Source organism: Bison bison, unplaced genomic scaffold (genome assembly GCF_000754665.1).
Source record: "Bison bison bison isolate TAMUID 2011002044 unplaced genomic scaffold, Bison_UMD1.0 scf7180017864178, whole genome shotgun sequence".
In the NCBI taxonomy this organism is placed as follows: domain Eukaryota; kingdom Metazoa; phylum Chordata; class Mammalia; order Artiodactyla; family Bovidae; genus Bison; species Bison bison.
In genome coordinates, this window is record NW_011494750.1 from 1,451,147 (window position 1) to 1,477,682 (window position 26,536).

A 26,536-nucleotide genomic window follows, 5' to 3' on the forward strand; every position below is an offset into this window, starting at 1 on the left:
AAGCCATTGCGTTTGTGTTTGTACTGTATTAGGATGAATCCAATTCAATGGCCAGCTCCCAAATTTTGTCCCCTCCCCTCAACTCCACCCAATTTCACAACTGCTCCCAGTTCCTACAGTGAGCTCAGAGAGAGATGCAAATAACATGTGGAACAAGAATGCTGGAATTAAAGTTGAGTTTCTCCAGCAGCAGGCTCAATTTGGTATGTAGCTAGGGATCCAGGGTTTTACTTCTCCCCTAATGATGGCGACGTAGTAGGCAGAGTGACTTGGTAGTCTCAGCAAGCTCTGGGTGGTGTGTTTATAGTTTCATTAATATTTCAGAGCTCCAATTAGCAATTTACATTTGCTGCTTGTTGTCTATTAATTTCCCACATGGAAATGGAAATGTTCAGTTACAATGGTGAGTGGTCACTGCTTCATTTCGTTCATGCAGCTTCTTCTCAGAAGGCTGAAATTTTGATGAGTTAATTTACACAGGGAGAGATTTCCTGGCTCTCTTGTTTTCTCAGGCCATAGGAAGGTAATGCACTAATGACAAGCACAGCTCATCCTTTTTGGACTCGAAAATAATGTAAGCAGGTGGAGAAAAAGGTGAAGTGAGACACAGCCTAGGATAGTGGCAACCCGCGCGCACCAGAGCCTTCCTTCTGCCTCCAGCCTCGCCTTACTACGGTGGTTCTCAGGTGGTAGCAGGCACCAGAATCACCTGGACTGACTGCTGAGGTGAGGCCTGAGGATCTGTATTTTGAGTGAGTTCCCAGGTGTCCCTGATTTAGGACCACACTTGAAAACTGCTGCCTCACCAAACACCCCTTGATCCCTGAGCTGGAGTTCCAGCAAACAGCCCTGCACAGAAAGGCAAGACACACATGGGAAATGATGATGGAGCAGTTAGCTGGGCAGCTGAGGATGGAAATGAGGGCTAGGAAAGCAAGGATTTTTCAAATCAGAACTGCTTCAGAGCTTCAGTGGGGCAGCTCCAGGGGGAATGAGAACGATGCAGGAAGACAGCAGGAAGCCATGTTCCAGGCTTTGCAGCATAATCGCCTCCTAATTATAAACTATTTCCAAGTGAAAATGCCCTAGCAGGGAATGGGAGGGGTAAGAAATACTGATGCCTGGAGGAACAGATGGCTCTGCCTTCCTATCAGCTCCATAAATTATAAACAAATACCTTGTACAAAGATCGATTTGCAGCCTGTTGCTGGCTGGCCAGATGAGGCCACAGGAGCGATTAGCGGCTGCAGTGCTTTTGCAAGTGCATTAGATCCTGATTTGGAAAACCCAAAGGAGTTTAAATCAGCAGGAAAATTTCCTTTTGGCTATCTCTGAGCCCTCAGATTTCAGAATAAGGCCTCCTGCACAGAGCTCCAGATGACACTATGTAAGCATGCCCAGCAGTGGCAATCACAACATCCTCTGTGGGTGTGTGTGCGCCCCCACCGCTCAGCCTCTGGGTTTCTTAAGGTCACCGGGGCACCCAGAAGACCAATGCTACTCACCGGTAAGAACTTACTCTTTAAACACCTAGTAAATCTAATGAGCTTTTTTTTTCCCATGACAGCAGTTTCAAAGTTATCTATGTTATACAAGGCCTTACTCACAAACTTAACTCTTTACAGATAGAAATTCATTAATACTACATCTCAACTAAGAGAAACAGGTGGTGAGACTCTTTAGCCTAATTCTAGAAAAGGGCTGAATTCAATGCAGATTAAGTCAGATGACACAGCAACACAGAGGCTGCTGATCACACATGAGTAAAACTGAGGGCCAGTGGCTCCCAGGTTCGTGCTGGGCCCAAGCCAAACGCTACCATCCTCTGGGAAGTAGGCAAGCTTCAGAAACGAATGCTACTGCATTCGTTAAGAGATCCCCAACTTAACTCTGCTGACAGCCGAATCTATCAAAACTGTAATGAGAGGTTATTCAGGCCAACCAAGAAAATCAGTTAATGACAGGAACCTCAGGTAAAAGTGACTGGCAGTCTAGAGGGTAAGACCAAGGCAAGGAACGTTGGCCACTAACAAACATATGAGCCCTAAACACCTGGAATGCCAAGTTTTCTTCCTAAGTAACTCTTGAGTAAAATAGGGCACTTTTAAGAAGCAGAATTCTAACACCACACAGGACTTAAATGAGGGGGACAGGTGAGCCAAGTTAAATGAGTCAATCTGGTTGTACCATAATGCTCTCTGATCAGCTCAGGTTTTACAACAGCCATGATCAAAGGAAGCAGGAAGGACCATAGAAGGAGAATGACAGGAAGCTGCAGTCAGAACAAGTGGAGGCTTAGACAAAGAACGTTAAGGACAACCAAAAAGACTGTGCTAGCAGTATGTCCAGGGCCTGCATTCTGCAGAATATTTGGTTTTTCTTTCAAAGAAAATTGTCTCCAACTGGGGAGAAAACAACATGCCTCAGAATGTTGGATCAGAAGCCAATTACAGATGAGCCAACAGGTTAAGACAGAATTATCTTCTTTACATGAACGTCACTCTCCAGAAGTACCTCTTGGAGTACCGAAAACAGGGCAGGGTGACTTTAGAATTATAGCTGTACTCTCAAAGAGTCATGGTATAATTCCCAAGAAAAAGACATGATAAAAAGAGCTAACATTTATTGACCATTTACTACAGTAAGTGCCAGATGTTGTTCAGAGTGCTTGATGTGTACTAATTTAATTCTTGTCACAGTCACATGAAGTTGGCACTATGATGACCCTCATTTTATAGACAAGGAAACCAAGGTGCGGAGAGATTAATTAACCACGGCTACACTGCTAGAAGGCGGCTGAGCAGACCTGAGCCCAGACAGTGTGGCTCAAGAGCTCATCTGCTTAACCAGCATAGGGCAGCTGACAGAATGTTACTAAAGAACGACCTCTCCCTATGTTTGTGAACAAAAAAAAGGAAAGAAGCATCCGGCTCAGACTTTAAAATTATAAAAAGTACAAGTAATTATAATACTATTTAAACTGTTCTAGACAAAGAAAAACTTTATTCAAGGGAGGTAAGGATGGGTTCAATATTATAGAATCTATTAACATAATGATCACATTGTTAGGCCAAAGGAGAAAAAAACATATGGTTATCATCACAGATGCTGTTACGACATGACTGAATTTATTATCTAGTCTCTCTTTTTTGGCCACGCCACGCAGATTATAGGATCTTAGTTCCCCAACCAGGCATTGAACCTAGGCTTCAGGCAGTGAAAACATTTAAGTCCTAATCACTGGATCACCAGGAAATTCCCAGTATCTATTCTTGATAAAAATTAACAATAAAGTAAGAATAGATAGGGGTATCTGCCTGTAATGCAGGAGTTGTAGGAGATGAAGGTTTGATCCCTGGGTTGGGAAGATTCCCTAGCGGGCATGGCAACCCACTCCAGTATTCCTGCCTGGAGAATTCTATGGACAGAGGACCCTGGTGGGCTACAGTGCCTGGGGCAGTTGACTATAGTATATTACCCCTGGAGAAGGAAATGGCAATCCACTCCAGTACTATTGCCTGGAAAATCCCACGGACAGAGGAGCCTGGTAGGCTACAGTCCACGGGGTCACAAAGAGTCGGACACGACTGAGCGACTTCACTTCTCTTGACTGTAGCAGCGAGTGCACTTAGACAAGAAAAAGAAATCACAGGTGTACAACTTGAAATGGAGAAGGTAAAATTAATACCATTTACCGATAACATACCCAGAGACTGAACTGAATAACAACTAAAATTAGTAAATAAATGCAATAAAATAGCAGAATTTTTTAAAAAGCTTTTAACAATAAACTTTGAAAATGTATAAAATTACATGAAGAAAACTTTAAGAACATGAGAGACTTGGAGAGACAGAAAATCATGCCATGTTCTTACATAAGAAGATACCACAAAAATACTGAATCTCCTTATTTCATATATTCAATGGAACCACACTAATTACACTGACAGGACTTTTTCAGGGCGGTGAAGGGAAGAAGCGAGGTAGTTTTATAGTCCATATAGACTACCAAAATGTTCAAGCAGGCAGGAAATTTTGGATTAAAAAATTACAAGAGAAGACCAGTCCTACCATATACTAAAAGACAGGGCCTCAAACTTAAACCAATGTGATACTGTTATATGAATAATCAGACAGATTCCTGGGGCAGAAAAGACAGGAGAAATACATCTATATATTCACAGGATGCTAATAGGATGAAAGTGACATCCCAAATCAATGGGGACAAATGAATCCTTTTATAAACTGGTTGGGACAAAGGAGTGGCCACATGGGGGAAAAGCTGGGTCATACTCTGCTTATTTAGGACTGGGTTAAACTTCTGATGAATCAAAGATTTAAAGGAAAAAATTAAAATACAAAAGTACTATTTGATCTTCTGGATGCTGCCACAAAATCTAGGAACCATAAAAGGAAAGTTGGATAATTCTGACTACTTAAAATAAGTCCTATGACAAAAATAACCTTCAGCAGAGACAAAAGACAAGTGACAACCAGGAAACTCCTCCTATGAGTTAATTTTCTGATTTTATAAAGAGCTCCTGTAGAACTGATAAGGAAAGACCAGCAACACACACACACACACACACAAATAGGTGAGCCCATGGACAAGCCAAGAAAAGGAAACACAAGTGGCTAAATGTATTAAGAGCCATATAACCTGGCTTATAATACGAGAAATACAAATTTAAAATATCAACATACTATATACATATTTTTTGGCCACACCACACGGCTTGCAGGATCCTAGTTCCCCAACTAGGGATTGAACCTGTACTCTCCACAGTGGAAGTTCAGAGCCCTAACGACTGGATCAAGAGAGAATTCCCACTTACATACTATTTTTACTATCAGATTTGCAAATACTCCAAAATATGACAGAACAATCTACAAGCAGGAGTTTAGGCAAACAGGCACTCTCATGAACCACAGGTGAGAATATACATTGGTATGCTCTCTCAGAGGGTGATTTAGCAGTACCTGCCAAAGTCACAGATCTACATATTCTTCCTCCCTACATAAGGTTCCATTTCTAGGAATTTATCCTATGATATTCTTGCACATGTGCAAAATGACAAACTGTGGCACAGTTTGTGTAGTCAAAGACTGAAAACAGCTTAAAAGTTCCTCAGCGGAACACTGGTTAAAAGATGGAATCTAGTGGGACTTCCCTGGTGGTCCAGTGGTTAAGAATCTGCCTACCAACGCAGGAGACACGGGTTTGACTCCTGGTCCGGGAAGGTCCCACATGCCCTAGAGAGACCGAGCCCCTGAGCCACAACTACTGAGCTTCTTCTCTGGAGCCCGGGGAGCCGCAACTACTGAGCCCACGTGCCTACAGCCTGTGCTCCACAGCAAGAGAAGCCACCACAACGAGAAGCCCATGCACCGCAGCAGAGAGGAGCCCCCGCTCTCTGCAACTAGAGAAAAGCACACACAGCAACGAACACCCAGGGCAACAACGACAACAAAAAGTAATCCAGAGGCTGCATTTGGGCAGTGGAATGCTGCTGCTGCTGCTGCTAAGTCGCTTCAGTCGTGTCCGACTCTGTGCGACCCCATAGACGGCAGCCCACCAGGCTCCCCCGTCCCTGGGATTCTCCAGGCAAGAACACTGGAGTGGGTTGCCATTTCCTTCTCCAACGCATGAAAGTGAAAAGTGAAAGTGAAGCTGCTCAGTCGTGTCCGACTCTAGCGACCCCATGGACTGCAGCCTACCAGGCTCTTCCGTCCATGGGATTTTCCAGGCAAGAGTACTGGAGTGGGGTGCCATTGCCTTCTCCGAGTGGAATGCTAGGCAGTCGATAAAAAAGAATGAATAAACTATATACGGATATGGAAAGATCATCAAGATATAAAGAAAGCAAAGTACAGACAGAAAGTATGTACACTGTGCTGTGTTGTTGCTGTTTAGTCACTGAGTGCCGTTCAACTCTCTGGGACCCCATGGACTGCAGCACACAGGCTCCCCTGTCCTTTACTGATCCCAGAGTTTGCTCAAATGCATGTCCATTGAGTTGCTGATGCTATCTAAACATTTCATCCTCTGCCAACCCCTTCTCCTTTTGCATTCACTCTTTCCCAGCATCAGGGTCTTTTCCAGTGAGTCAGCTCTTTGCATCAGGTGGCCAAAGTATTGGAGCTTCAGCATCAGTCCTCCCAATGAATATTCAGGGTTGATTTCCTTTAGGACTGACTAGTGTGATCTCCTTGCAGTCCAAGGGCCTCTCAGGAGCCTTCTCCAGCACCACACTTCGAAGCGTCAGTTCTTCAGCCTTCTTTACGGTCCAACCCTGACATCAGTACATGATCCTGGAGAAACCACACCTTCGACTACACACGGGCCTTCGTCAGCAAAGTGCTGTCTCTGCTTTTAATATGCTGTCTAGGTGTGCCACAGTTTTCCTTCCAAAGGGTAGAATACGCTACCACCTAGCTTAAACAGAGGTGGAAAAACATACATTTCCATGTACTTGTACATATATATATAATATCTTTGAAAAATAAACAGGAAACTACTAACTGTGCCTATGGGGTGGAGAGGTGTGTAGCTGGGAGCAGGGTTGGAAAACTTTTCACTGTATACCCTTTTATATTTTAAAAATCTTTGGTAAATGTATTTCAGATTGTAATTAAAAAAAAAAAATCAAATAGAATAAAGAAACAAAGTACCTGGGGAAAATTATGGCAAATAGGATCTGGGCCAGAGATAGGTAAACAAGCAAACAGTATTTAACGAGGTAAAAGGTAGACTGCATTTGATTTCTAGTGGGGTTAAAGAATAGATTATTGACCACGTGGCTTAAAAGCACTTGGGAAGAAAACGATTGCTACTGAGGCTTCACTAACATCAGGACATGAAAAACTGACCTCATTTTTATGGTCTCATAAGGATACCACAACCGGCATACTGGGAAACACCACAGACAGAGGCTGTCTTGACTATTTCAAAGCATCTGACAAGCTCTCACAATACCCTAGAGACAAGATGAAAAATACGGGTTTCACGAGTGAAGAACCAAGCCCAGGTGCAAATTCATGAACCAAAATCAACAAGAAGGAAGTCCACAGGAACATAGCACGAGGCTTGGTGCAAAGTCCTGACGCACCACTTCTGCTAGCAATCCAAAGACAGACAGAGAAAGCACGTTTATCAAATTAGAAGATGATGTAAACAAGGTTGGGGAAAAAAGACTGAATCAAAGTTTGAAAAGATGTTGAGAGGCAGGAACTAAGAAGTACAATTATTAGTACTTATTAAGTACACTACTAAGATAAAACTTAACAGAAACAGATATAATCCTTTGGTTTTTAAAATATTCGAATTGCACAAGTTAAGTACAGGATGGTAGAGTTCTGGTATTAACAATTATCGAGGAATTATAAGTGACTGCAAACCCAACAGTGGCTTCAGAAAAGGCTGCTGCAACACTGGGCTGAGCTGACGCTGCGCAAACCGCCACTGCGCTGTTTTGCACAGCTCTCACCTGGAGTGTTCTACTTTGTTGTGCCCCCCTCAAATGTAAAAAGGGGAATGAGCAGAACTGTCAAGGATCTGAAAACCAGATCTTAAAAGGAACCTCGGGAATTCTGGCCTAAAAAGAATGATTTAAAGCAAGTGGCAGTTTACTTTCAAACAGCTGAAGGACTGTCAGTCAGAAGAGACATCACCAGACTCACTCTGTGGAGGCTCAGAGGCAGACCCAGGGCCAACGGGAGGAAGTGACAGCAAGGGAAATGGCGGCTGGGTATAAGAAAAAACATCCGAAAAGGAGCCGAGCAGTGGCGGGCTAGAGTTAACTTATCAGACAGTGACCTATCACTGCAAGTAGAGGCTGAAGCTCCACTTCTCAGGAATGTGTGAGAGTGCAGCATGAGAGAAAATGAAATGAGATGTCTAAGATGCTGTGATTCCAACTGAACAACTGGGACATGGGATTGCAGAGTCCTTTAGAAGCTGGGAAAATGGACTGTCAGACATTCTGCAAATCACACATCAATCAGGCCACTCCCTTTGTTCCATTCAGATCTAGATTAATATGAGTTTATCATCACTGTAGTCTTTCCTCAAGGGTCTGGCTCTCAGCTCCTATACTCCCTTCCCCTTCTCTTTCTCTCAGTTCCACCCAACCTCTAGGCTTGAGACAACGGACCCTAATCGGTAAAGTGCCTGGGGCAGAAACCTTCATTTTGGTGTTCACTTTCTCATTTAGTTCACTGCTCAGGGTGGGTGCTCAATAGACATTTGCTGAATTGCTTAGTGAGAGCTGAAGAAGAGCTACAGGAATGGCATGGAGCCGTGAGCTACTTAATGAGGTGATGAAAAATCCCGTGCTATTGCAGGTCTCAGAGATCCGGCTCACCAGTGACAGACAGACCTTCCACCAGGATCCCCAGTTCTATGCTGGCTTACCATTACTGATTTCCGGGAGGTCAAACTTAGTGAAGTCCCACCACTGGAGCCGGTAGGTAGTATTGGCAATGTTACTGGCCACGGCAGACTGTCCATCACCAATCACTGCCCCTGGTCAGGGAGAAGACAAAGACAGCACGTTATAGATCTATCTACATATTTCCACTGCAAACAGGAGGCAAAACTGGGGTCAGGAGGAGAGGGAGAAAAGGCAGATGCTGAAGGCTGAAGACGGCTGACAAGTCCTATCTGTCAAGTCTCTATCTTAAAGAGAAACCAGACATGTTTCTCAAGAAGAATTCTGCTTGTAAATACCATATTACATTATGTTATATTAATCAGCCCCCCTTTCCACTATTACTTAACACTGACTGACTGCCACCAGTGTGGCAACATACTATCTGGTAGGCTTAAAGAGACAATCTGAAAAGACAAATGACTTTTCATAAAAATGCTGGGAAAGAAACGTGAAAAATGAGAGGACACCGTTCACACAGAAAGGCCCCGCAGAAGAGCATTCAGTCCCTGATGTCTCTGCGGTGAGCGGTGCTCTTCCAGAGAAAGCCTCTCCTTTGTGTATGACCTTCCTCCCAGGAAAACGTCTCAAAAGGAGAGGCTTCCTCCAGGGAACAGGCAGCCAGCATTCAGCCGATTGGACAGACAGAGACAGTAAAGAACAAATGAGGTAATATTTGTTCATTTTTTCTGGACCCCTGGCATGTAACACAACAGAAATTTATGAGCCTAGCTTTTCCGCATCAGAATATTTTTATTAAGGCAATATTTTATAACCCTCCTGCCCGGCCCCACCCCTACTCCAGGAGAACTTCCTTGAATCCAGATTCACTTATAAAATCTCACGGTTTAACTTTCCCTGAGATATACGCTTCTGTATGACATTTTTTACCTTGGTAACCAATTAAATAAAAAATGGATTTTTTTTTTTAAAAACAGGGTGACACTTTAATTTGCAGTTGTATTTCATTTTACATGAACATGTCATTTCTTCCTCCTCCTCCTTCCGAGGTGCGTTTCATACACAACCACCCTTCTGATCAGACAGAGCCAAACCCTCTTGGGAGAATAGAACGTTCGTATATGCTATACAAGCTAAACGGTGTTTTCTGCTGCAAATCAACTCCGATTTTGAGAAACTGAACTTGTTAGAGCTGACTGGCCTTGGAACAATGGACAACTCTACACCCAGATTCTTCCACATTCTTCCATCTTCCTCCTATGCATGTCACTGCAAGAAGTTTTTTTTTTTTTACCCCCCTTCTCCTTTTAGAGAGCTTCATTTATTGCTCTGCTCCTCCTGGTATTTCCCTATTCTTTCCTCAGATGGTCAAGACTGTTCAGAGAAAAGACGATCTCCATACAAGTCATGAAATATAAGAACAGTACTCTGCTCGCTGCCCCCCAGGAACTGCAGGCCACTGCATGAGAACTCTTTTCGAACAGTAGTGAATTGGTAGACTCCTGTTTCAATTTGTTAAGAAAGGCACACACAACAATTCATTTCCAAGATGATGATACTTCTACCAATGGATTAACATATCCTCAACATGGGCAGTCCTGCCCCTGTGGGGGTGAAAACTAGTTCGGAGTCGGGGGAAAATCTTGAGAGAGTACAATCCCCAGGTTCCCATCAATGTACTGCAGTATCTGAGCAGATATGCAGCATATCTGTGATATTAAAATTTCATGGGAGGGATTGATTAGGGGAAAAGTGTCTAAAAAGGCTTCTTCGGAGGGTAATGATAAAATAAAGGTTGAGAAATACTGTTCTAGATAAACCAATACCATCAAAATAATACATTCCTTAAAATCTTGCAGATTCAAAGACAGTCCAAAACGGTCATGATTTCTCCGAAGGCCTAAGCAAGACAGCATTTGAGTGGTCTGTCAATGAGCCCACTGACCTCAAACCCCTACTGAGGGCCCTGGGGCATATCACTTCAATGAGACAAATACATGCCTTTGCTTTTAACCTTTATAGAAAATTCTGTAATGATGGTATCTGACTTGGGAAATTTTGCTGAACCTCTGGGTCCTGAGGAGGATAAGCTACCTATAGGACTTTCTTAATAGGAACTTTGTTGATTTCTCCAGGCTTCCCTGACAATGAAAATAATTCTTAAAATTCCAAGGTCCACTTCCCAGGAAAAATTACTTACTTTCACTTGGACTCAGGCTCAATTCCACTGAGTTTATGAATTGTTCCTCTGGTTTGGTTGATATCAACCTCTGACCACTAGTCTCTCTCAAATTACTTTAGTTCCTTAAAATTTCCTTCAACTTTTAGCAGACAAGCACATAACCCAAAATGGAAGAAGCCAAGTTGATTTTCTTGGTATATGATGAAAGAAATGCTAGTTGCTAATAGGGAAAAAAAAATCTGAAGAAACAAACTCCATATTGTAGGAGCTTAAAATCTGGGGAAGAGGACGAGAGCTACAAACAGGAAAACAGTTACAGAAAATACCAGACACTTTAAGAGCACTGTGGCTCTATCTGCAACTGGAACGCAAATGACTGAGACTCCAACCCACAGCTCCAGAAGTACCCCACAGGTCCACGCCTCGAGAGACATCTTCTGGAGAATAGCTGGGCAATAAAACCATCATGCGTGGTCGGACTGTGGGGAAGAGACTGGGGAAGTATTCTCTGCCAGTGGTGCCAGAGTGCTGAGGTGGAATGGAACCTGGCACCTGGGAGAGTTGATTTTCAGGGCCGTGTAAACACAGATTAGGGAGCTAAAGATGCTAGCAACAGATTGGAGTATCGTCACCAGGTTCTCTTCCATAAGAACTGCAGGCCAACTGAGCCTGTCTCTTGGAAACATCAGGAAGAAAAAGTATCACCTTATTAAAAAAACAGTAACAAAAAACCCCCAACCATTTAACAGGCCTCCGGCCGCTAAGCTGAAGGTATAGGAAAGGTGCCAGAGTGAATTAATGGACGGAGTTACAGCAAAGTATTTACAGAGGAGGCACTTAGCCTTGGTAACCAAACCCTGACAGCACGGTGAGGGTGAGGGCTCGAGGTTTTCTCAGTCACAGCAGAATGGAATGAGCCAAGACTCAGGGTTTCTCAACCTCCGCAACTGGTATACTGGGTCAGGTAATGCCGGGAGCCAGCGGGAGGAAGTCTGGCCGTGGCAAAGGTCATGAGGAAGGAGGCTCGGCATACGCAAAGACGGGATCGAGCCTCAGGAGTCCCCCTGGAAATTCTCGAGCATCTACCCCCAAAACCAGAGTCTGCCTACTTTCTGCTTTGTGCTCTCACCTACACCTCTGACTTTACGGGGGGCTGTCCCCCACTACCTCTCTCTGAAAAAAGAGTTAACTTACAGCTCCAGTTAATAAAGTTCCTGGGTGTGATAGTGTTTCAACCTACGAACTCCTTTGGAAGTCCTCTAGCCTGCCTGAATAGGTTCTTCCGGCCACATGTGATTGTTCAGAGCCTCCCAACTGTGAGAGGCATGAGATGTTTTAAACTGTCTAAATACAGATTCCTTTGAGCAGTTAAAAGATTGATTAGAAATTGTATTGGTGAAGGGTTTTTCACTTGTTGGGCCAATGTTTGCTGCTAAGTTTCCATATCCCTTACCTGCTGTGTCCCTGGCAGTGTATTGATTAATATAATTGGTGTAAGTAGTAGCTTTAATGTTTGTAACCTGGGACCCTTGAGTTAATTCTTTTCTTGTTGTAGCCCACCACACCTTTGCCCTGTAGGAATGCAACTTTATCTAATGCTTTTGGAGGGTGGTGCCTGACTAATCACCTTTAGAGAAAAATAAGTTTTCTGAAGAAAGGATCTTAAAATGTTGACAGGCCCCCTGGCCAGAAGATGATGTAATTCACCTCAACTTTTGCATATGATAAAGTTTGCAGGAAGAAAGCCTGGCTTACTGCTAACTCTACCCCTTCCCCCATTATCCTCCACGCACAACTTAAGGTATAAAACTACTTTGGAAAATAAAGTGCGGGCCTTGTTTACCGAAACTTGGTCTCCCCATGTCGTTCTTTCTCTCACCTTCTGGCTGAATTATTCAGCCTCTTTTCTTCACTGAATTGTCCTACTGAGCTATCCTTATTTCAGCCTCTTTTCTCCACTGAATTTTCCTGCTGAGCTATCCTTATTCTATTACTCTTTATATCCTTAATTAACGTTTAATTAAGCAATTGTTTCCTGACCCTCGCCAATGCCGTCCCGCTTCGAATTCCCTGGAAGGTAAGCCTTCCTTTAGGGGTGGGGTGGGTCTTGTGCGTGCTGGGATGCTCAGGACTTGTGCTCATGGACTGCCAGGAGCACACCACCCCTTCACACCCAGCTGTGACCACCAACAATGTTCCCTGGGGATCAGAATCATTCCTGGCTGGGAAACTCCAAGTTAGATAAAACACAGCCTGTATTTTAACTTCAAGATCAGTGTTCATAGAAAGCAGTACTACTGGGATGCTCACTCACTGCTAAAGGCACCAAAACTGTCGGCGACACCGATTTTGGAGAGAAACTAACAAAAGGCACACAAATATTCCTTCGGCAAACTTCCAGTCTCCCGTTTTGGCCACGGATTAGAGTCTGCCTTGAACTGGGATCTTATGAGTTACCTGTTTTTAACGTGGTTTCTGAGAATATGGGCTTCAGAATCAGATGGGTCTGACTTTGACACTTACTGCTAGTATCTATATTTGTATGCCTCTGTAAATTAATCTCTCTGAATCTCAGTTGCCTTATCTGTAAAAAGGAAATAAAAATCCTTTCAATTTACAGGGCTATTTGGAAAACTCACTGAAAAAATACTTGTAAAGTGATGGCAAATAGTAAGTGTCTAATAAATGTTATTGTTGCTGAGTGGCTAAGTTGGGTCTGACACTTCCGCGACCCCACGGACTGTAGCCTGCCAGGTTCCTCTGTCCATGGGATTTCAAAGGCAAGAATACTAGAGTGGGTTGCCATTTCCTTCTCCAGGGAATCTTTCCAACCCAGGGATGGAACCTACGTCTCCTGCATTGGCCAGGCAGATTCTTTACCACTGAGCCACCAGGGAAACCCATCTAATAAATGACTGCCATTAAAATTATTTTAATTATTTACACCAATCTCTACATGCTCTTCCTCTGTAGGTATGGCTCTGTAAGCAACAGCTCAGAGACAGGTTCTTGTGTAAGAGACGGGTCCAAATAGTGTGCCAGGACCAAGAAAGGGAAGTGCCTCATTTCAGAATTAGGAGCAAATGCGTAGGACCTAGATTCCTTAGGAACGTTCCCCTTGAAAGACAGCTCAAGCAAAGACAGTCCACATACTGGTCCACAAAACACACTGTAACAAATTTAAAAGGACTGAAATCATTCAAAACATGCTGTCAGAAATCAAGGAAATTAAACTAGAAATCAGTAATGGAAAGACAACTGGTAAATTCCAAAATACTTGGAGATTAAGCAACACACTTTAAATAACACATGGCTCAGAGAAGACATCTCAAGAGAAATTTTAAAATATTTTGAACTAAATGAAAATGAAAATACAGCTTATTAAAACTTGTTGAATGCAGCAAAAGCAGTGCTTACATGGAATATTACTGCTTTGAATGCATACCCTAGAAAATAAGATCTAAAATCAATAATTTAAACATCTAGTTTATGAAATAAGAAAAAGAGCTAGTTAAATCCAAAGTAAGCAGACGAAAAGAAATAATCAAGATTAGAGTAGGAATCAGTGAGACTGAAAACAGGAAATCAATAGGAAAAAAAAAAAAAACCAATGAAACCAAAAGCTGGTTCTTTGAAAAGATCAATAAAATCAACAAATCTTTAGCCAGGCTAACTAGAAAAAAAAAAAAAAGAGAGAGAGAAGACACAAACTACTAATATCAGAAACGAAAGAGAGGCTATCACTACTGATTCCATGGACATTAGAAGAGCAGTAAAGAACTTTACAAGTAACTCAATGTCCACAAGTTTGATAACCTAGGTGAAATGGACCAGTTCCCTGAGAGACAGTCTACCAAAATTTACACAAGAAGAAATAGATAACCTGAATAGGCCTGTATCTAACACACTGAATCAATCATTAGAAGGCTCTTAAAACAGAAAGTGCCAGGCTCACGTGGGTTCACTGGTAAATTCTACCAGACACTGAAGGAAGAAATTACACCAAATCTCTATAACCTCTTTCAGAAACAGAAGTGGGACTGCTTCTGAGGCCAGTATTACCCCAATACCAAAACCAAAGACAATGAAGAAAGAAAAGCTACAGTCTAATATCTTTTATGAATACAGAAGTAAAAATTCTCAACAAAATGTTGGCAAATAAAATACAATAATGTATATAAAAGAGTTATACAAAGGGGAATTTATCCCAGGTATATAAGGCTGGTTAAACATTTCAAAATCAGTTAATATAATCAGTCACATCAACCTGATAAAGAGGAAAAATTGTACGATCACATCAACAGACGCAGAAAAGGCATCCAACAAAATTCAACACCTGTTTTTGACAAAAACTGTCATCAAACCAGAAGAGTGGGATATTTCTCGATTTGACAAACAATGTCTACAAAAAACTTGTAGCTACATTTAAAGGTAAGGAAAGATAGCTTGACCCTTGAAAAATATGAGTTTGAACTATGAGTCCAACATACACAGAGATTTTTTTCAACAAATATGTACAATGGTACTACATGATTTGCAGGTGGCTGAATCCAAGGGCATGGAAGAGCAGGTATGGAGAATTGACTAGAAAGTTATACATGGATTTTCAACTGTGTGGGGGTCCGAGTCCTTTTCCTTCACACTGTTCCAGAGTCAACTGTATATGCTTTCTCCCTAAGACTGGGAACAAGCACTTTTCATCCCTCCCCTTCAGCACTATACTGAAAGCCTACTAAATGCAATAAGACAAGAAAAGCACATAAGAGGTATCTTGATAGGAGAGGAAGAAATAAAACTTTCTTTGTTCACAGGTGACATACTGTTTATGTTGTGGTTGTCATTGTTCAGTCCCCAGTCAAGTCCAGCTCTTTACAACCCCATGGACTGCAGCGTGCCAGGCCTCCCTGTCCCTCACCTTATCCTGGAGTTTGCCCAAATTCATGTTTGTTGCATCAGTGGTGCTATCCAGCCATCTCATCCTCTGATGTCCTCTTTTTCTTCTGCCCTCAATCTTTCCGAGCATCAGGGACTTTTCCAATGAGTCATCTGTTTGCATCAGATGACCACAATGCTGGAGCTTCAGCTTTAGCAACAGTCCTTCCAGTGAATATTCAGGGTTGATCTCCCCTAAGATTGACCAGTTTGATTTCCTTGCTGTCCAAGGGACTCTCAGGAGTCTTCTCCAGCACCACAGTTTGAAAGCATCAATTCTTTGGCGTTCTGCCTTCTTTATGGTCCAGCTCTCACAACCATACGTGACCACTGGGAAGACCATAGCCCTGACTACACAGACCTTTGTTGGGAGAATAACGTCTCTGCCTTTCAACGCACTATCTAAATATGTCATCGCTTTCCTGCCAAGAAGCAATCGTCTTCTGAGTTCAGGGCTGCAGTCAGCATCCGCAGTGATTTTGGAGCCCAAGAAGAGGACATTTGTCACTACTTCTACGTTTTCCCCTTCTATTTGCCATGCAGTAATGGGGCCAGATGCCATGATATTAATTTTTTAAATATTTAATCTTAAGCTGGCTCTTTCATGCTCCTCCTTCACCCTCTTCAAAAGGTTCTTGAGTTCCTCTTCACTTTCTGCAATTAGAGTGGTATCATCCACAAATCCCCTTCATGGATCACTGCCTTGCTGTGGTGAAGGGGCTTGCATAACTGAATGAAGCTATGAGCCCTGCCGTGTGGGGCCACCCAAGACAGATGGGTCACAGCAGAGAGTTCTGACAAAACACGATTCACCGGAGGAGGAAATGGCAAACCACTGCAGTATACTTGCCGTGAAAACCTCATGAGCTCTTTAAGGAGAAAATCTCAAAAAATAAAACACAAGCAAAAACAAAACAAAACACTCCTGGAACTATGAAGGTTGCAGGATATAAGGGTGATATACAAAAAGTCAACTGCTTTCCTATATGCCAGCAATGAATAAATGGAATTGAAAATCTGAAGTTAAAAATACAATACCGTTTACATTAGCACCAGAAAAATGAAAACTTTACATATAAATCTAACAAAACATGTACAAGATCTATCTGATGAAAGAAATCACAAAAGATCTTAAAATATATGGGTGAGATAGTCCATGTTCATGGATAGGAATACTAAGTACTGGTAACAGACTGTCAATTCTTCCCAACCGGATCTACAGAATCAGTACAATCCCAGTCAAAATCCTAGAACATTACTTTGTAAATATTAGAAAACTGATTCTAAAGTTTATATGGAACTGCGAAAGATCTAGAATAGCCAACACAATACGCAAAGAACGAACCCAAATTTGGAGGACTTATCTAATGTCAAGACTCACTATAAATCCAGAGTCATCAAGATAGTGTGGCACTGGCAAAAGAATATGTCTATTCTAGACGTTTGTCTAGATCAATGAAACAGAAAAAAGAGACCAGAAATAAACCCACACAAATATAGTAAACTGATCTTTGACAGAGAAGAAAAGGCAATTCAATAGAGAATCAAATCTCTTCAAAAAAGCACTGAAACAACTGGATATCCATCTACAAGGTAGACAGACGCAAATCTTACACTTAAAAAAAATTAACTCAAATTGGATAGACCTAGATGTAAAACACAAAATTCTAACTCGTAGGAGATAATATAAGAGATAATCTAGGTGACCTTGAGCTTGGCAAAGACTTTTAGGATACAGTCCATGAAAAGAAAAAAACTGATAAATTTTACTTCATTAAAATTAAAAACTTTTGCTCTGTAAAAGACACTGTTAAAGAGAATGAGAAGACAACAGATTAGGAAAAGATCTCTGCAAAACACTTTTACTGATAAAGGACTGGTACCCAAAATATACAAAGAACTCTTAAAACTCAACAATTAAAAAAAAAAAACAATTTAAAAATGTGCAAAGGATCTGAACAGATACCTCACCAAAGAAGATATACAGATGGCACATAAGCATATGAAAAGATGCTCAAAATCATTCCTCCTTAGAGAACTGCAAATTAAAACAACAATGAGAAACCACCACACACTTCTCAGAATGGCTGAAATCCAGAACTCTGGTAACACCAAATGCTGAACAGGATGTGAAACAACAGGAACTTGTCTCTCCTTGCTGGTGGGAATGCAAAGTGGTACAGCCACTCTGGAAAACAGCGTGGCAGTGTCTTGCAGAATTAAACATACTCTTGCCATATGATCCAGCAGCCATGCTCTGTGGTATTTACCCAAATGAGCTGAAAGCGTATGTCCACACAAAACCTACACAGAGACGTTTACAGCGACTTTACTCATAACTGCCAAAACTTGGAATCAACCAAGACGTCCCTTAATAGGAGAATGGATAATTGTGGTACATCCATACAGTGGAATATTACTCACTTCTAAAAAGAAATGAGCTACCAAGCCATGAAAAAACACGGAAGAAAGCATATATTACTAAGTGAAAGAATAAAAAAGTTGTATTTCACATGATTCTAAACTATATGTCATTCTGGAAAAGCCAAAACTATGGACACAGTAAAGATCAGCGGCTGCCAGGAGTCTGGCGGGAGAGAGGAATGTATAGGTGGAGCGTGAGGAAACTTTTCTGGGGCAGTGAAACTATTTTGTATGGTACTATAATGGTGGATCATGTCATCATGTATTTGGCAAAACCCACAGAACTTATAACACTAACAGTGAGTCCTAATGTAGACTACAAACTTTGGGTGATGATGCTGGTTCCTGGATTATAACAAATGTACCACTCTGGGGCAGGATGGTGATGGTGGGGGAGCTTATGGATGTGGGGAGAAGGAAGAAAATATATGAGAACTGTCTGTACTTTCCATGTAAATCTGTAAACCTGAGACTACTCTAAAAAAGAAAAGTCTATTATTTGAAAGAGAAAGAGCCCCCAAGATTCTCATTCATGTTCTAGGAAACAGTGGAAAGAGGAGCTGTCCATAAGCATACTGTTAAGTCAGCAGACCACGTTCTGTTACAACCACAGAATTCTTCCTCCAGAACCTCAGAGCAAAAGAGTAAATGAGGATTATTCTGATGACAGATAATATTAGAGGAAAAAGAAACTTGAATCCAGTGATCCTGGCCAACCATCAGAAAACAATCATGGCAAAAATGAAGCTGCCAAGTCTCATTCTGAGTCAGGTCTTTAATACACAGGCTGGAAGCCTCAGGAATGTGTCTAGGGGTAAAACCTTAACAATCATGACAGTCATATGGTAGGTGAGCTCTACCAAGGCTGGTAGCCTGCATGCATCTCTGCTTCTGCTTCTCTCAGACTCTTCTCTCCTGTTGCTTGGAAAGGAGAATTAGGGACCTTTTGTTTCCCTAGTAAACAGCTTTTTAGCCTCTCTCCAAGATCTGTTCTAGGAGCAGGAATATGAAGAGTATGATTCAACAGTACAGTGAAAATATGGAACAATAGGAATCATTAGCAAATCTATCAGAAAAGCTAATTCGGGAGGGTAGAGAAGGTCAAGTTACAAAGAAGGAAACGATTAAATTATATTTCAGTCCTATAAAATTGCTGCATTTGAGGCTGCCTAATTCAGAACGGCTGTCTCTGAGTATGCTGCTGCTGGGAAGACAGAATAAGAATGAGGCTGGGGGTGCAAACACCCATCAGCCTGGAAGCACAATCACTCTCCTTCTGCTTGGTTGTGATATGAAGTTCAGAGCCAGCTTGCTAATTGGTCAGTAGAACTGACACCAGACCCCTCGAGGCAGATCCAACTAAACAACTAATCAACTTTTCAAAATTCTTCTTAGAAATCCAGCCACAAAAGACCACACACTGTATGATTCCATTTACATGAGATATCTAGAATAGGCAAAGCAACAGTCAAAAAGTAGATTAGAAATTGCCCAGGGCTGGAGTGGGCAGCAAAGTGGAGGGGGAGGGGGACGTGGCTGCTAATGGGTATGGGGTTTTTACAAGGTGATAAAATGTTCAGAAATACACAGATAGCGGCAAAGACTGCACGACTCTGTGAATATATTAAACCACTGAACTACATATACTTTATGCAGGTAAACTAGATGGTATGTGAATTGCATCTCAACAAGGCTATTAATTTCAGAGTCTTGATGAGCATTTCTTTGTGCCATATTTGTTTACTGGCTCATTGTATTTCTTTTAGTGTGTGCTGCCTACCCACATATCTTTTGTGTATTTTCATGTTTGGTTATTTTTAAGTGTGGTTTTTTTTTTTAATAGATTGAGTTCTTTGTAAATTAATAAACTGGTTTCTGTTCGTGAAAAATAACTTACAGCAATACAACACAGTATTATTTGGACATAAAAAGTATGCTTCCTAAGTATATACTGAATAGCATTCTAGGAAGAACACTTCTTTGCAGAAAGCTTTATTTAAATGCAGTCTTTAACTTGTTCTCTGAAGGAGTATATAACAAAGCACTCTCTAACACTCACTTTATCACATTATCACCATTTAAAAAGATCTCATCTAAGACCATAGTCAATTATTCTACAGCCGGGGGACCTGGGCAGAGTTCCTGGTGGCAGATGATAAGACTTTCTCCAAAGGCAGAGATTGCTTTTAGTTCTCATTATGGTTTTGACACAGAGGAGAATGACCAAACTCTATGCAGTTTGTTTACAAGTAGCAGCTTTATTATGATATAATTCACATACCATATGATTTACCTACTTAAGAGTATATAAGTGGTTTTAGGCTAGCTCATAGCTGTGCAACCATTATCAAAACCAAATTTACAAAAACCATCACGACTATCTAATTTCAGGCCATGTCATCATTCCCCACCTTCCAAAACACCTTACTCGTTAGCAGCTGCTCCCCTCCACCCTTCCCCACTTGCTCCTTTTTCCAAAGCAAGTGAAGAGATCAGTGGATCTATTTTCTGTCTACATAATTTTGCTTCTCCTGGACATCTCACATAAATGGAATCATATGATAAGTGGCTGTTTGCTTCTGGTTTCTTTCATTTAGCATAATGTTTTCAAAGTACATCCAGGTTTTAGCATGTATTGGTATTTCATTCCTTTTCATGGCTGTAACATGCCATTGCATGTATGTTTTTATAAATGAACCACAGGTTTGCATGAGAATAAGATAAGAGTTTTTATTTATAGGAAACACACTGCATGGAAACAAGAAATCATGAAAGTGCCGAGGGAAACATTTATTTCCTTTGGAAGGAAGAAGTATGTTTTCAAAGATCAAATCTGAATATACCATCTATAGCTGAAACAAACCTTCACTTTTTCCTGAGGCTAAAAAATAAGAGAAGTATTAGGGGACATAATTTTCTATAAAGACATAATATTTATGTATTTTGTTTTTTATATTCCACACGTGACACTTACATAATGTTATAAACCAATGTTAGCTCAATAAAAAATAAAACAAAATAAGGGCCTCAAAAATATCACTTGGGTGACTATAATTACAACACAGGAAATATTCTCAGTAAGGTATGTGGTCTTTCAGACTTAGACTGTTTGGTAACTGCTCTAACTGGTCACTGAAACTGATGTTGAGATCACTCATTATACAATAAAGGTTATAGACACACACACACACACACACACAATTCTTTCCCCTCGCGTGTTCAGCTCGTGGGATCTAAGTTCCCCAACCAGGGACTGATCCTGCGTCCTCAGCAGTGGAAGCATGAAGCCTTAACGAATGGAGCACCAGGGAATTCCTTGATTTGAAACACATTTAACTTCATTTAAAGGGTAAATATTTAGTAGATACAGATGTCATTGACTAGATGTGCTTCTTTTTTGGCTGTACCCTGAGGCTTTTGGGATTTTTAGCTCCCTGACCAGGATCAAATCCAGGAACTTGGCAGTGAGAGCAGGCAGTCTTAACCACTGGAGTGCCAGGGAATTTCTGACTATATGTGTTCTTAGCAGGAACTGGGCCCCTGCTGCTGCTAAGTTGCTTCAGTTGTGTCCGACTTTGTGCGACCCCATAGACGGCAGCCCACCAGGCTCCCCCGTCCCTGGGATTCTCCAGGCAAGAACACTGGAGTGGGTTGCCATTTCCTTCTCCAATGCATGAAAGTGAAAAGTGAAAGTGAAGTCGCTCAGTTGTGCCCGACTCTTAGCGACCCCATGGACTGCAGCCTACCAGGCTCCTCTGTCCATGGGATTTTCCAGGCAAGAGAACTGGAGTGGGTTGCCATTACCTTAAACCAACATAATTTTATTGTCCAGTAAACATGTAAAGGCTCTAAAGCTCCTGCTCATAAAAAACAAGGGTAGCATTAGTCCACACACAAATCCTGAACTTTAGGAGCAGACCCAAGAAAGATACTGTTGCAGTCAAAGGCATTAGATGAGGCCAACAAAGTAATAAATTATAGTCTGTGAACTCAACAAGGATCTTAGTAAGGCCTAGAACACAGACACTATGCAACGAAGAGAAAAGGAACAGCTGTGAAAGATTTCTACATATCACAGTGTCCTCAAAATTTTTCTCAAAACAACAATTCAAACCAGGATTATGTGGCCATAGCAGAGTCAGCTTTATAATAGGCCAAGAGAAGGAAGAGAAATTTAACCAGATGGTCATCAAGGCCAGAGCTGTGGATAGAACCTTCCAATCTGGAGTAAGCAGCACAAAGAATCTGATATTATGTTTTTTAAAAATTACGGCAAAAAGCACATAACATAAAGTTCATCATCTTAGCCATTTCTCAGTGTACAGTTCAGTAGTTTTAAGTATATTCACGTTGTTGTGAAACCGATTTCTGGAAATTTTTCATCTTACAAACCTGAAACTCTACCCATTAAACAACAACTTCCCATTTTACTCCCTCCTCAGACCCTGGTAGCCACAATTCTACATTCTGTAAGTGGAAGTATGTGGTATTGGGTGTTTTTTTTTTTTTTATGCCACACCATGTGGCATGTAGGATCTTAGTTCCCTGACCAGAGATTGAATCCATGACCCCTGCCTTGGAAGTGCTGAGTCCTAACCACTGGACTGCCAGGGAAATCCTGGAATTAGTTTTTAACATGTCTTAAAAGAGAGAATGCACACAAAGTCATTCACAGACATGGTGTGAAATCATAATCAAATTCAGACCTACAGGAGGTCATTAGGTCTGATGGAGGAATGTAACTTCTAGTCCTGGCATGGGTATTTTCCCTTAAAAAGCCATTCGAAGAGGTCAAACAGGGCACAGGGCTCATGTCATTAGACAGAGTTTCGGAAAGTTCAAAGGTCGAGGGGCTGCCATCAGGCTACTTTGCTTCCTAATTCAGAGACTGGCAATGATTCAATCAAGCTGCCTCAGTGGTACCAGTGTCAGCGGGAGTTAGCGATGCACCGCCAACCTCAAGCAAAGGAGTAGGCTGCTCTCCACTGGGTCCTCACTCCATCCTCCCATTCACATTAAAACTCAGGATTAATCCTGACTGTTGGCAGAGTGACTGGTACCTCCTAGCTCTCTGATGTCAAGCTAAGATGCTCCCGTGTGGGTAGATAAAGACGCCAAGGACTGTTTTCATCACCACTCTGCAGACCTGCCCTTCTTCGACATATATGTCCTAATGAAGCAATTATCTACACTTATACTAATGATGTAACTGGGACAAGTAATTATGAAAGCAGAACATCCATTTTCAAAGAAATGAATATCATTACGTTTCTTCTACCCACAGACATTATTGAAGACAAAAAACCAAATAAGCTCACAAGAACACAAGCAACTGAAAGATTAGGAGCAGCATTCCAGACCCGACGGTTCCAAACTCGATGGTTCCAAACCCCGACAGTGTCCAGGAGAAACAGAGACACACACAAAAGCCCAACAGCCCCCAAACAAAAGCAAACATCCCTGCACTGACTCCCTGCAGGCAGGAATCTCCTCAAAGCCTCTACTCTGAGAGAAGACATGCAGGTTGGATGCGAATATGAAGATCATTCGACCTCCACTTCCACATCCCCTACAACCTGGCACTTCCTATCTTTAGGTCCCAGCAACCACTGTGCCTGGGAGGACACTGGGTCAGGCAAGTCCCCGAGAGAAGGCAGGAAGGGTGTCTGGAAAGTGGACATCATCCTCTCACTGCTGCAGATGGGGCTGCTGGCAGGGGCGCCTGGGCAGCAGAGGATGGGCAGGGACAGGGGACGTGGGACGGGGAAAGGGCTCAGGGAGAAAGAGGTGAGAGAGAAAAATAAAGAGAGCGATGACCGACTCCAGCAGTGCCCGGCCCTCACCAATCACCGGTCTCAGACTGCTGAGCTCCTGCCGCCTTTACTGTGTGCTGGACGTGCAAGTGAGAGGGATGGGACAGAGGGTCCTGGGCTTGTCAGCAGCAGGAGGAAAACAACCTTTACTGCTGCAAAGACGATGCAGATTTCAAAAGCCTAAAATCTGCAATGAAGGGAAATGGAAATGTGCTGAACGTGGGTTTGACTGGCAGCTTTCCTCATCTGTCGATCACAGGGTAATAAACACTGGGAGATGGCAGAAATGAAGACAAATGCTTTCAGCAGCACCAATCCCCACCCTCCCCTCCTCTTCCGCCCCCACTCAGCACATGACGAGAGACTTACAGCAAGAAAATAAATCGGCTTCTTAACCAACTCTTTTGTTAAAACTTTCCTTACAGGCCACCTACACGTGAATTATTGCTCTATGAGCCCACATTCTCATTAGGGGGCCCAGTTTGTAAAGGGTGAAAAGCTCCTGTCAAATCACACCTGTACACTCCAGGGAACAGCACTACTGGGCTGAGTCAGTTGGGGCCAACGTGTAAGAAAGAGGCCAGGCTGCTCCCAGACGTGAAGGTGCAGAGGTCCCGAGCCTGTGACACTGTCTATCTCAAGCCTGGCTCACTCGATCTACAGGAGACGCTGGAGCTCCAAGGACAACACGGTGTCACTTCACTTTAATCACTGCCACATCACTGTTTACCCAGGGACAGAAAGGCTGAGTAAGCTCTGAGGGCCAACAAAGATGCCCCATGGGCTTGGAGGGCAAAGGTGAAGTCTGATCTGTATCTGTGGATATAGAAGACCACACTCAAGTCTTGACTGCCAACTTCGCCATCACTTTGCAGTGCAGGAAACATCTATAAGGTGGATGACCTTATGGACTTCCCACAAGTAGGTCCAAGGGAAACATTGCATATTTTGGGACTTGTGACGCTGAGATAAAGCATCCAGGCAACTTAGTTTTTGTTAAGGGACTAGGGCTGACCTAACAGAAGCAGAAGAGATTAAGAAGAGGTGGCAAAAATACCCAGAAGAACTGTTTAAAAAAAATCGGTCTTAATTACCCGGACAACCACAATGATGGGGTCACTCACCTAGAGCCAGACATCCTAGAGCGTGAAGTCAAGTGGACCTTAGGAAGTATTACTACAAACAAAGCTAGGGGAGGTGATGGAATTCCAGCTGAGCTATTTAAAATCCTAAAAGATGCTGCTGTTAAAGTGCTGCACTCAATGTGTCAGCAAATTTGGAAAACTCAGCAGTGGCCAAGGACTGGAAAAGGTCAGTTTTCATCCCAATATCAAAGAAGGACAATGCCAAAGCATGTTCAGACTACTGTACAATTGTGCTCATTTCACATGCTAACACTTCATGGTAAATAGAAGAGGAAAAAATGGAAACAGTGACAGATTTTATTTTCTTGGGCTCCAAAATCACTGTGGACAGTGACTGCAGATATGACACCAAAAGACACTTGCTCCTTGGAAGGAAAGCCGTGACAAATCTAGACAGTGTATTAAAAAGCAGAGACAACTCTTTGCTGACAAAGGTTCCTATAGTCAAAGCTATGGTTTTTCCAGTAGCCATGTACAGATGTGAGAGCTGGACCATAAAGAAGGCTGAGCACTGAAGAACTGATGTTTTTGAATTGTGCTGCTGGAGGAGACTTTTTAGAGTCCCTTGGATAGCAAGGAGATCAAACTAATTAATCCTAAAGAAAATCAACCCTGATTATTCACTTCAAGGACTGATGCTGAAGCTGAAGCTCCAATACTTTGGCCACCTGATGCAAAGAGCCTACTCATTAGAAAAGACCCTGATGCTGGGAAAGATTGAAGGCAAAAGGAGAAGCGGACGGCAGAGGATGAGATGTTTAGACAGCATCACTGACTCAATGGACATGAATCTTGGCAAACTGTGGGAGACAGTGAAGGACAGGGAAGCCCGGGGTGCTGGAGCCCAAGGGGTTGCAAAGAGTCAGACACAACTTAGTGAAAGAACAACAAAAGGGTTTTTTAAGTAAGGTTAAGAGGTTAGTAATTCCTAATCCATGTGGTGCAGTTGCTTATAGGAAGATGGCTGAGCATTCTGTCAAAACTACATCCTGATTCTGCTAAAGCAAACCTGACAAAAATCTTAGTAACTAGATTCTTTAAGGTTTTAAAAAAAACATTCTGCCCTACTGGCCCAGCCAGGCTGGTTTCCTTCAGATCCTGAAGAGGAAAAAAAAAGATGTGAGACCTTTGTTCTAAAGTGCAGGCACCAACTAGTGGAAAGTGGAGCAAAAAATAAGTGGGAGAAAGCTTGGTAAATGGGTCTGTTTCCAACCACAAACTGCTTAGAAATGCGAGCAGTCCCCAGAGCCATGCCTGTGCTCTGTGATCCTGGGAAAACAATACTTGTCACATGGAAACAGCTAATTTGAAATAGTTTCTAATTAAATTCACTGTTCAGACATTAATATCAGGCACAAAGTGGGAAAGCATTATTAACAAGCCCCATATTGAGACAACTGCTTAAAGGATGCAGTCAGGTTGTTGTCTACAATCCGGGTAAAATCTAAATAAAACCTCACGTCCTCTTGGAAGCTTCTCAGAATGAGAGAGAAATCCCTGCCCACACACTATTAGCCATTTCCATAACACAAAACATTTGTCATCTTGTAGGTTACCTGGCTCTAAGTACATCAAATCTGCAGTGAGTTCAAGTGTTTATGTCTCTGTGTACACTTAACCATCAATTTTCAATTGGTATTGCCTTGGTCT

At 42.3% G+C, this 26,536-nt stretch overlaps 1 protein-coding gene across 1 annotated transcript in view; it reads right to left on the bottom strand.

Moving 5' to 3' along the window:
• Positions 1-26,536, bottom strand: part of AMBRA1 (autophagy/beclin-1 regulator 1) — a 173,299-nt gene that overhangs the window by 33,725 nt on the left and 113,038 nt on the right. The window contains exon 14 of the mRNA XM_010842452.1: positions 8,414-8,524. Within this exon, the coding sequence (XP_010840754.1) occupies positions 8,414-8,524 (111 nt within the window). The remainder of the gene's footprint in view (positions 1-8,413; positions 8,525-26,536) is intronic.